The following is a 12,791-nucleotide window of genomic DNA, read 5'->3' on the forward strand; positions in this document are numbered from 1 at the left end:
AAAATCCAAGCTTGACATAATTTTTCTCGTCAAAGTGGATCAATTGAAATGTGCCTTGTAGTAATGGAGAAGTGACACGTGACCAATTGAAATGTGCCACTTGAAACAATGGATAAGTGACACATGATAGGCTTTTGATTTTTAGGTTGGTTTTAAAAAGAAAATAAATTTAATATTATTTTATGTTTGTGTATCGGTTAGTTTTGGACACATGGTGGGTATTTATTTTTTGTTGGGTTTAAAAAAATGATTTTAAAAACTATATATATTATTGCAAACTTTAGACAAAGACAAATATCATAACAATTTTTTTAGAAAAATATTAAAATTCACATATTAATCAAAACAAAGTGATCAAACTTTAAACAAAAAAAAAGTGTGTGTGTGTATATATATATATATATATATATTATTCATATATATAAAATTCGGATTGGGTTGGGTCAACTCAACTTTCTTTTTAGTCAACCAACGTCCCAACCCAACCCAACAAAAAATAGAAAAAGTTTAATCCGACCCAACCCAAAAACAAAATTAACCCAACCCAACCCTTACATTTTTTGTTCAGTAGTTCGGATTGTTCAGGTTGTCGTATTATTTGAACACCCCTACAAATTAATACAAGAATTTTTTCATTTCCTCCATAACTCAAAACCACCACAGTTATTCTTTCTCTAAGCTTCAATTTGCTTTTTTTCATCTAATTGTTGAAAGAGATATCTTATTTATTGTGAGGATAGATTATTGTGAGCTAAGATTTGTAAATCAACTTTTACAGAGAGTTTGTCAAGTGTGCTTTTTATCTTTACAAACATTTTGTAAGTGTTGCTCTTGATCCCGGAAAAAAGTCATTGTAATGGTTTGATCCTCAACAGTTGAAAAGATTGAGTTTGTTCTTGCGCTTGGAAAAAGAACGTTGTAGCGATTCGACTCTAAGCCGTGGAAAGAGTCATAGAATTCTAATGTAGTACCCAAGAGGAGCTTGGGAAGTAAATGTAAGTCGATTGTGCCGAACCACTATAAAATTTTCAGTGTCAATTTCTCTATCCCTCTCCTACGTTTATTTTGCAATTAATTTGTTATTATATTTTATTGAATGAAATTAATTACAATATTTGTTCCTTAAATTAATTGCTTAATGTTTTATTTAGGTTGGTTGAATTGATCTCTACATGTCCTATACCAATATTTTTATTAAAATTAAATTGGGTGCTTAAAAGTGTTAGTTTTAATTACTTGCCCATTTTTAGTTGAATTTATTCGCATGAATTTATTGATTAAACTATTTGTTAGCGAAAAGTTTATTAATTTGTTTAATTAGGCCCACGTTAGTAGAAAATTTTAAATTAGTTTGATTAAACCCTATCCATTCGTTGTCATGATCTTACAATTGGTATCAAAGCCCGTTACTCTCTTATTTATAAATTTGTAAGAATAGTTACATTTGGTTTGTTATGTTTAAAATTAGTCATTTTAATTTCTAAGTTTATGAGAACAGTTTTAATTTTTTTCATAGAACCATGATACTATAAATTTCTCTAAAATTAATGGTGTTATTGGTAGAGAGATTTTTTAAATCTATTCTTAAAAATTTTAGAACTAAAATAGTTTATTGAAATATTCGAAATCATATGCATATTCTAACGTGTTTTTCTCTATAATTTATTATTATTAAATATTACTACATTAACAATTGTTAGTTTATCTAAAAAAAGAAGGAAATTGTCAGTTCTGTAATTTTATTTCAAGTATTTGTTATTTATTAATATCGACTAAAACGTCACTATAAGATGTAATACTAATCAAACAAATTTAAACGTATTACGGATTATCATTATTTTTATTATAGATCATTGACATATTAGTTAGTAATGTATTTAAATATGTAAAAATTTATGACAGAGTATCTCAGTAACTGTCTTATATTTCGATTTTGATCCTTTGAAGTAAACAACATGAACATAATTTTTAGCAAACAACATAAAACTAAAATATTTGAATTCTAATTGATTTCTTTCGGTTTGATGTTCATTTTATTGTAGCTCATTATGATTAATAAGTAAATGGGACATGAGTTATTATCTATATCTTTAGATATGTGATAAGTTGATCGATAATAGATTAAAAGTATGACAGTATATTTTAATAATTGTCATATGTTTGATTTACATTTTGATTTCTAACCATAAGAAGTAAATAACATCGACAAATTACTGATTACAACTTCTTATAGTTTTAGTAAACAACCTCCGATCTTGATTTATTTATTTTAGTTTAATTTTCTTTTCATTTTAATTCATCTTGATTCATGGTAATTAAACAATACCTCGATTACTACCTATGTCGTATGTGATAAATTGATCCATAAAGTTTTTCAATATTAATTAGTGAATGAATACTTCACTTTACTCACATTGAGCACATAGAAACACCCTTCAATTCATAAGCATATAAAGGCAAAATGATAGAAGAGAGTCACAAAGACACATTAGAAAGCTACACAAGAACACTTGGAAATTCCAATGGAAGGTAAATTTGAAATAAAAAGGGAAAAAAAACTTCTCCTATACCAATTCCCACCAATTGAAATTAACAAAAAAAAAGAAAAAAAACCCTTAAAAAATATAATATTAACACCCATCTACTATCTTATGACCTAAAAGAACATCACTATCTCCACCATGACGGTTGCAAATTATATTCTCACTACTATCACAATTGCCATCTCTTTCATTGATGACGCTTCCAAGTAATTTTCTTTTTGGTTTAGCCTCTTGTAGCATCAAAACAACATCGCGCATTGATGGTCGGTCTGCAGGGTTACGACTAGTACAAAGCAACGAAATACGAAGCATTTGTATCATTTCTTCTCTAACAGACACACAAGATGCACCAGCATTCTTATCTAATATTTGGTTAACTCCATCCTTAATTTTAATTTTGGATCTCACCCAATCCACGATGCTATTTCCATCGCCAAATTCCGAGTCCACAGATCTCTTGCCACTCAAGATCTCCATCAACACAACTCCATAGCTGTAGATATCACTCTTTTCATCCACCTGAAGTGTATATGCATATTCTGCCAAAAACAAAACACAAAACAAAGAACCATTTAAACACATATCCATAACCAAAAAGAGGGTAGAGTCCTCTTTTGTTTGATCTTGTGCTAATGAGGGAAAATACACAATTGCCCCCATCAAATTAGAGGTGGGGTCTAGTGAAAGAAGAGATTGGCAAAACAAAGGATTTAAATTTTGAAAAAATAAAAAAGAGAAAGCTAAGAAAAGAAGCTTGAGAGAGGCACAATAGTGCTGGATTGGGTTAAAAATGCATGTGCCAAAAGGGGAATTGTTTTGTTCTGTCCCAAATACATTGGCTTTCAATTTGAGCTATGAAACTATTTCACACACACAGTAACAAGTTTGATGTGGTCTCAGCCACTGTTTTTTTATTGGTAATATTCTCTTGGATCTCCATGGAAAAATAAACAAAAGTTTCAAAGTATAAGACTCCTAGGTTCATGTGCATCATCATTGAAAAAAAAGAAGAAAAAAAAGGTATTAAATTTGGAATTATTAGATTAAAAAATATTACTTATTATGACATTGCAATAATTTGTTGTTTATTATTATTATTACTCTAGTGGACAAGAAAAGAGAACTTGAAACAGGAAAATTGGGATATTTCAATTGTGAAACTGAAAACTGCTAGGATAAATTACAAAAAACCACCCTTAAAGTATAATGACAGATATAATTATACCTTCCAACTTTTAATTCTAAAAATAGAATCTTCAAATTTTTAAAAAATAATAATAAATAAATAAAATTGGACCTCAAGACTCAAACCTACAATAATTGTAAAAATTTGACACCAAAATTGTTACGCTTTCAGTAATTATGTAATTTTGAGGGTTCAATTTTAACATTTGTACAAATTTGAAGGCTCAATTTTTATAATTCAAATTTTGAAGGCATAAGTGCAACTATCACCTTATCTTAAGGGTGAATTTTGCAAATTCTTCTATTTTTTTTTTTAGTATAATCAAATTATTTTTAAGTCATAAAATAAAATCATTTTAAAAAAATAAATCATTAAGTAGGTGTATTATTTTAACACGTCAACTAATAAAGAATAATGAGTTAATTTATTTACAAATATAATAAATATCAATGTCTAAGTTTATCACAGTATATCATTGATAGACAGTGACATTTTGCTATATTTGTAATATATTTAATAGTTTTGTAATTTAAAACAATTATCTTTTAAATTTGGTTTTCATTATATATTTTTGTATGTATGTGTGTGTGATAAATACGTGAAGTAGAAGATTTATACGAATTTAAAGACGTCATTGTGAGAGTGAAAAATCCAATATTAGTAAGTGATATGTTAATAACTGCTAAAAAAAAGTAAAAGATTTACACGAATTTAATGTTTATTTAAGGGTTCTTCGTTTTTTTATTTTTATTTTTCCAGAAAACACGTTTTAAATTTGATTCCTATAACCCCGTAATAGCAAGTGCAAGAATTTGGTTTTTAAAAAAAAAGGTTTAATAACACTTTAAGGAAAATGCTTTTTATTCTCTAGTCTAATTTTGAATCTAATTTTTTTTTTGATCCATAGATTTCATGATACTCCATACTTATCTTTAAATTTTGAGTTGAAGAAATTTCATAATTTTATATATTTGTCATTTAATTTTTAATATAATTTTCCTTTTAACTATAAATTTCAATATTTTATACTTTTAACCCTAAGTTTTCACCCATTTTACTTTTGGTTCATCAATTTCCGTTATATGTTATAATTTTAAATAACTATGATGTGAACAAAATATTGAATTAATAAACATTAATTTAAGATCGGAGTGTCTAGTAAAAAAAAAAAAGTAAAAGGGTAAATTTTTAGAAAAAAAAAAAAGGTATTTTGGATAAAAAACAAATACTGAGAAATTAGAGAAAATCAGAGGAACAAAAATAGGGAGACGGGAATAGTAAGTACCTGGTGCAATGTAACCGTAGGATCCAGCGATGACGGACATAGATTCATCGGTCTGGATCAATTTAGCGACACCAAAATCCGCCACCCTGGCCTCCATCTCACCGTCCAATAAAATATTACTGGGTTTAAGATCACGGTGAACGATGACGGGATCACAGTCATGGTGAAGATAACAAATCCCTTGTGCAACACCCAGTGCAATTTTATACCTTGTCATCCAATCAGCACCTAAATTTTCACCCTTGTTTTTACCGTGCAGTAAATCATCTAAATTACCATTGGGCATGTACTCGTAGAGCAACATCGTACATTCCCTGTTACTGCAGCAACCTAATAATCTCACTATGTTCCTGTGCCGCACGTTCCCAAGTACATCCACTTCCGCCAGAACCCCTCTCCGCCGTCGGATATTCTCTTTGTATTTCCCCCATAGTTTCTTCACCGCTATGATTTCGCCACCTGGCATCTCCGCTTTGTAAACTGTCCCTGTGGACCCCATTCCTAGTATTTTATCCGTCATTGCTAAACATTCCAACACTTCCTCCGCCGTGAAGTTCAACCGTTGAAAGGCGGTTAATTTCCACGGTCCGATTTCCTCGTCTCCACCACCGAATCGACGGTTGTAATTCGCCTGAAAACACCGCGTTCCGGCTACTAATATGAATAGTCCAATTCCGAATGCTGCTGCCATTATCCACACTATTGCTCCTGCCGTCCGCCGTGGCTGTTGCTGCCGGACCTCTATCGCGCCGGCGGTCAGTGTGTCGACGGCGCATGGTTTTGCAAGAATCTCGCCGCAGAGTCCGTCGTTTCCGGTGAATGACGACGGGTGTAATGCAGGAAAGATCGTTCCGGTTGATGGAATTGGGCCGGTGAGGTTGTTGTATGATACGTTGAAGCTTTCGATTGTGCTACAGTTTTGGAAATTTGAAGGAATTGTACCTGTGAGAAAGTTACGAGATAGATCAATGGCGGTGATCCCTGGCAACGTTGAAATCTCCCATGGAATAATGCCGGTTAAGGAATTCCGGCTTAGATTCAGAGTGATTAATTTCTCGCAGTGGCCGATTGTCCATGGAATACTGCTGTTTAAGTTATTGTCCTGTAGTTCGATCTTGTAGATGGACCTACAGCCGATGAAATCCGGGATGTTACCGACGATTTTCGAAGAACTCGCTGAGAAAATCTCTAACCTCGTCGAGTTCCAGATATTCTCCGGCAAGGAAGTTCCGAAGGCGTTCTGTGAAATGTTCAAGTACTGTAACCTAACCGCATTACCAATATCCGCCGGAATCTCGCCGGAGAAGTTATTGTTGCTGAAATCGGCGAATGTAAGATTCTCCAGTAGTCCGAAACCGTAAGGAATCGAGCCGTTGAGGCGGTTATTTTGAATTCGAAAGCGAGTGAGAGACGTGCAGTTGGCTAAAGAAGCGGGAAGTTCATGCTCTAATTCGTTGGAAAAGAGAATGAGCTTGAAGAGCTTATTTCCATGGCAGAGATCGGGAGGAATCGGACCAGTGAGCATATTCGACGATACATCAACTTGAAGCAATTTGTCGTTGGAGCCGAGTTTTTGAGGGAGTGGCCCTGTGAACGAATTGTTCCATAATCTCAAAATGGCGAGATTTGGAAGATCACCAAGTGCTTGTGGAATTTCCCCACTCAGATCGTTCCCCATCAAACTCAACTCCATCAATTCCTTCAGATTATACAAATCCGACGGAATCGTTCCGGTAAGTTCATTCTCAGACAAATCTAGCTCCTCAAGCGCTTCTAATTTCCCTAAACTTGCAGGAATTTCTCCGCTGATTCGATTCTTGAAGAGAAGCAGATTTTGAAGCTTCGTCATGTTCCCAATATCCTGTGGCAGAGTCCCGGAGAGATTCGCTCCAGCGATATCCAAGTATTTCAGATTCAACAACAAAGGAAATTCCGACGGAATCCCGCCGGAGAAGGTATTGTAACCGATTTCCATTCTCTCTAGTTGTGTTAAATACGCTAGCTGTTCTGGAATTTCTCCGTCAAGAACATTTCCAGCCAAATGCAAATATTTCAACCGTGAAAACCCGCCGTAGCTCCCCGGAATGCTTCCACTGAAGTAGCTTCCTCCGAGGTTGAGCCATTCTAGAAAATGGAGATGAGCGAGGTCTTGGGGTAACGGGCCAGTGAAGTTATTACTGTAGGCATTGAAGACATTCAAGAACTTGAGCTTGGAAATCCCAGGTGGGAAAATGGAGCTGAAATTATTATGACTGATATCCAGAGTTCTAAGCTGAGGAAGCTCAAAAATGGCGGTAGGGAAAGGCCCAATAAAGCTGTTGCCACTCAAATTCAAATGGATCAAGCTGGTCAAGTACTTGATTTCAGAAGGAATATAGCCAGAGAGATTATGTTGAGACAAATCCAAGGAAGTGATTTCAGCTGAGTTACGATGACATTCAATTCCATACCATGAACACCAAATTGGGTCTTGATTATCAACTCTGGTGAAAGTTGGTGTAGGATCCCAATCATGGAAGCTTGAAAATGGGTCTTTAATGGAGGATTTTAAGGAAAGCAGAGAGAGAAGTTGAAGTGGTAAAGCTGTTGGAGTGGCAGTAGAAAGAACCTCAAGAAGAAAAGGGTTGATGATCAAAACAAGAACAACAACAGAAACAACATAGAAAAGGAAACTAGAATCTGGGTTGTTGTTCATGGCTTTCACTTCAATTGATGAGTTCCGAGAACAAGGGAAGAAAAAGAAGAAGAGAGGGAAATATATGGAAAATGAAGGTTTTGTTGATGATGATGAATGGAAGAAGTGCTTTTTAGATGTGGTTTGAGGAGCAGAGGGTGTTTCATGATGATGATGATTGGTTTTTCTTCAGTGGGTTTTGGTTGGTGGACATGAAGAAGAAAAAGAAAAAAAGAAGAAAATAAAAACTTGCTATAATAACTATAACTATAACTACTGGATCTTCATCATCTTCCTCTTCTCTTTTATTTCTCCTACTGCTGCTATTTGGAACCAACCCAGTTTTCTCTCTCTTCTTCATTGCTTTTAAATGTTTGTTCCCCTCAGTATTCTACCTTTGTCTGACATTCATATACTTTTGGTTTTTATGGATTTTTCTTTTTTTAATTTTTCTTTATTTTCTTTCCTTTTTCTTTTGCTTCTACTTTTCATCATTCCTTGTTTTCTTTATGTTGCATATCAATTTGATAAATATGAACAACAGTACATGCTCTCTCTCCCAGGATCCAAGAAAGTCATTTCAATTTCCCACCATTTCTATACTATTACCCATTTCTTTTTGAAAATTAAACCCCTCTCATTTTCTATTTTCTTTGTTTTTTTCCCTTTTATTTGATCGAATCTCCATTTCTTTATTTCCTATATTTTCTTTTTTACAATATTTTCATAAAGAGAATTGAACATCAAACTTTAGAGTTGATAATATAAATTTATACTAGTTAAATTATATTCGTGTTGGCTCTTTAAATACTATTCAAACACGAATAATACTATTTCTCATGTGTTATTTTTCGAACTTGAAATTAAAATATATATTTTTTCATTAAAATTAAATATGAAAACCAATATGTAGACCCGCGTGTTAGAAAGTTGTGTTGTTATTTGTAATTATATAAAAAATTATGATGGTTTATTCTATCTTATAAGATTTCATTCATATTATTTAAATAATCAATTTCCACCAATTTATGTAATGATATTGTATATATTGCAATGTTTTATGTATTCATGTCTATTCTCATTTTATTGTAACAAGAAATTTTTAAATAATATGTTGTTGAAACTTTAATTATATTGAGCTCATTTCTGTTTAACAGCTTAAATACCTCCATACAATAAGATTCAATTTGTATGGGGTATAAATTGATTGTCGAGGCCTCGACGAGCCGATCACAAAGCGTCTGTGCCTCGAGAACTTTTGACCAAGCGTCTGCACCTCAAGAACTTTTGACCCCTCTAACTTCCTTTCCTCTCTACGTTGTTAAAAACACAACCACCATGAACAAGTAGAAGAGGGGAATGTATAAAATGAGATTTTTATTTATTTATTTTTGTAATTTAGTACTTCCGTACATACTTATATATAATCCTATGTCAACGTGAATAAATTTTAATGTTATTTATTTATTATTATTTTTAGGCATAAGACAAGCAACCAAAAAAAACATCATAACCAACTCTCTCAAAGCTCTTACACATATAGAAGGGAAATAACACTATCTCAAAAAACATCTTTCCAAGTTAAATAACAACTCTGTGAGAATGTGAAAACTGCAACGACATGAGCAGATTTGTTCATCTAGCGAAAGATGTGACAAAAATATATAACATTATCGACTTTTCCAACAAAAAGAATCCCCCCAAATAGGATCCCAATTTTAATTAAAGAAAACTCATCTATGTTGAGAATAACAATGACTTCCATTGCATTTGACTCCACTTCAATGGAAGGATTATTATTAGCTCACTCATGTCCAATCGCACATAAGTCTTCCAAAAGCACTTCAGCTTCCAACATCCTGACACCCGCAAAAAACCTTTTTTCTTGCACACATGATCACGATCTATATCTAGCCAAGCCCGCCTCAACCGCTCTTTGATGACCACGTTGTGCTAGTGTTCAACTTGCAACACCCATCCAACAACGAAGAAGCTACAAGGCCTTTACTCAAATCATCCACATAAAATCGTCGACGAAAAAGTTATCCTAATCTCGAGAGAAGCTACGTCTACCCCTATTTCTAAAACAAACCTAATTTCTAAAATTCCACAAGTTTCAAAGAATAATCAGCGTAGAATCCAATTCATCTCCCAAACACATAAGTTCCGATACTATTACTAAAGTTGTGGTTGTATTTAATTTACATTCAAGTTTAACTACTTTATCTATTGGATAATTTTTATTATAGCCTTACTGTTTAAGTTTCTTCTTATGTTGATCTCTTTAATACTTTTAGGATAAGTAGGAATTAGAGGAATTAGTTTTTTTTTCTTTTTTCTTTTGGTATTTTTCCCTTTTGTTTTACAATAAAGTATTTCTAACTGAAAAAACAACTACTAATTATTTTATTTCAAAATTTGAAAATAAAATATTTTTGAGAAAAAAAAAAGAAAGGGAAAAAAAAAAAGTAACACATGCAGAATCATAAATGAGCACCCTGGACATGAGACATAGGAGGCAGCTTTTTTCATAATTTGTGTTGAAGAAAATTTTAGTTCCATTTATACTATAATAGTCTTGGTTTCTTTTTTTTTTCTTTTTTTTTTGGAAATAAATCAAAAAATTCCAAAATCTATCTTTTTTGAATTTAACATTTTTTTTTTTGGGATACACAAAAAATATTTCGTAATTTATTTAAAATGGAATAATGAATATCCCTCTCTATGTTTGACTTGAATAAAGGTGTGCCATGATGGATTTTTGCTTTGTATCATTAATGCTACTTAAAGCATTTTATCAAGATAAGAATAAGGCTTCAAACACAATCATCTCATCTCACTCATTATACTATTTTTTATTTAAACTATATTTTTTTTTTGTTCTTTTTTGAAATTTGATATTTGATGTGCTTATGTTTAACTTTTTTGGTTGGATTTATTAGTTTCATTAATTGAAAATACATATTTACTAAAAATATTTGAAAATTAATTTCAATTATCAAAATGGGGAGATGATTTGAACCTTTGTCCCATGCTAAAGTTAATTGGCTGACCAATAACTAAATAGATTAAAGTCTAGTTTCATAAGATTTTTTTAGTTGGTTTTTCTTACTAAAATTTATGTTTATAAACAATATTTTGAAAATATCTTGATTTTGTTTTTTAATTTAACATGTGTTTTTAAGGAATATGAAAACTTACTCAAAAGTTCGTGAAGAAACAAACAGTTTTTTTATTATTTTTTTTAAATAGCAATAAAACAAAATTTAAGGCTCTGTCTGCCATTTCATTTTTTTTAAAAAAATTAAGTCTATTTTCTCATTTTTTTTACTATTATTTACATTTTTTTTTAAGTACAAGGATTGAATTCTAAGCTAAATTCAAAAAACAAAAACAATATTTTAAAACTATTTTTTTTTAGTTTTCAAAATTTGGATTGATTTTTTAAATTATTGATAAAAGATAAATAACAAAAGAATAAATTTAAAGATAAAAGCAGTATCTATAGACATAATTTAGAAAACAGAAAACAAAAAACAAAATGATAACTAAAGGGGCCTAAATTATTAATTTGTCAAAATATACTTTAGATCAACATGTAGATATGTTATTTGAACATTACTTGACACGCCAAGTTCAACTAATTCTCAAATAAATATTATATATGTTTTTTTAATAGCATATATATATATATAGTTGAAAATGTCCCAAACTTGCCGTTCGTAAATATTATTAATATATTCTATTTTTCAATAAAAGTATTATTGAGTATTTTATTCAATAAATTATTGTTGATATTGCATTCTGTCATAAAATTCAAATAAACGAATCCATGACTATAATATGAATATTTTAACTTTATATGACTACATAAAAGAGGATCAAATTTTAGTATATAGCCAAAATAGTCTATAAGTATATGGATGAGATTGGATACCTCGTCTTGGTGATACTATTGGATGCAACCCATTTTATATATTGATATAAATGATGTGATCCCAAAATCATTCATATGGAGACATGTAAATGGGGGTATCCTATGCAATGAGTTTGCATAAGACCAGACCTCGAAATAACCTAGGGTAGCTCGATCTTAATCTTAAGCCAACTATGAATTTCTGTTTATTCGGGATTATCCTTTGATTTGCATAGATGAGAGTAGTCTAACAGCACTACTCAATATGCCTCCCATTTATTGGATAAGACTGGATAGATAGTTGGGGACATAGCTCTACAAGATGGAATTTACCCTTACCCGACTTAGGGTTAGTAGATAGGTTCTTCTCTTAAGCGTTGATTCCCGGTCTTGAACAACGGGGCTCCACCCTCTCGTGATCGAGAGGGACATGGTTTATCAATTAGACTATAAACCTTTTGTTTAAGAGATGATCAATGGAAGCTTAAGGAATAAGATGTATTTACACGGGTAAAACAGTATTTTTGACCTAACTGTAAATACGAACGACCTGTGAAGGATCAACTTACTAATCATGGTTAAAATGAACAGAAATATATCTATAGTGAGGAGAGTACAACTTGAAGGAACTCTTAACAAAGAACATCCATGAGCGCATTCGGATCTTTCCGATTTCATTGTGACTAAAATATAACACACACATTCTAACCTATAGTTATGCAAATTACACTAATTAACGGCATACTTTGATAAATAAAATACAAGGGAATGAGTTCTCATACTAGTTGAAGACTTTCTTTAATCTCGAACTCAATGCAGCGGAAGAACCTCTACGAACTCTATCGCCCAGTAAATCAGTCGGCTATAGAAACACGATCGTCTACACGAATGGCAGTAACACGAACAAGCACGAGCAAGCGGAAGTGGGGACGACACCATCACTTGGAGCCCTTGGTATTCTCGGAGTGAGAATCCAAAGTGTGGTCTTTGGTGAATTTGGTAGAGGTCGGAGGAAAGGCTGATCGTGTAGACGATAAGAAGTGGGAGAAAATGCTATCGTATAACGGAATGCTTATCGTTTAAACAAATCCCAAAATGATAGGTTTGAATCGGCGACTGGCCACGTCGCAACCCATACAAATCAAAGGACCGCCCTCAATGGCAGGAGTTCCCAACTCACTCAGGAT

At 32.2% G+C, this 12,791-nt stretch overlaps 1 protein-coding gene across 1 annotated transcript; it reads right to left on the minus strand.

Annotated features, from left to right (window-relative positions):
* Positions 1–2,414: 2,414 nt before the first annotated feature.
* Positions 2,415–8,108, minus strand: LOC120087723 (leucine-rich repeat receptor-like protein kinase TDR). The gene is made up of 2 exons (XM_039044604.1): positions 5,015–8,108; positions 2,415–3,082 (listed from the first exon to the last, which is right to left on the minus strand). The coding sequence occupies exons 1-2, from the start codon at positions 7,707–7,709 to the stop codon at positions 2,631–2,633; spliced, it is 3,147 nt and encodes a 1,048-aa protein (XP_038900532.1). The 5' UTR covers positions 7,710–8,108; the 3' UTR covers positions 2,415–2,630.
* Between the last annotated feature and the right edge of the window lie 4,683 nt (positions 8,109–12,791).

The sequence above is a fragment of the Benincasa hispida genome, chromosome 1 (genome assembly GCF_009727055.1).
Source record: "Benincasa hispida cultivar B227 chromosome 1, ASM972705v1, whole genome shotgun sequence".
In the NCBI taxonomy this organism is placed as follows: domain Eukaryota; kingdom Viridiplantae; phylum Streptophyta; class Magnoliopsida; order Cucurbitales; family Cucurbitaceae; genus Benincasa; species Benincasa hispida.

Excerpts from the sequence above, each read along its gene's own strand:
- LOC120087723 (XM_039044604.1), bottom strand. The coding sequence starts at position 7,709 with ATGAACAACAACCCAGATTCTAGTTTCCTTTTCTATGTTGTTTCTGTT. Across the intron at positions 3,083-5,014 it reads CTACGGTTACATTGCACCAG|AATATGCATATACACTTCAG; the intron begins GTACTTACTATT and ends TGTTTTTGGCAG.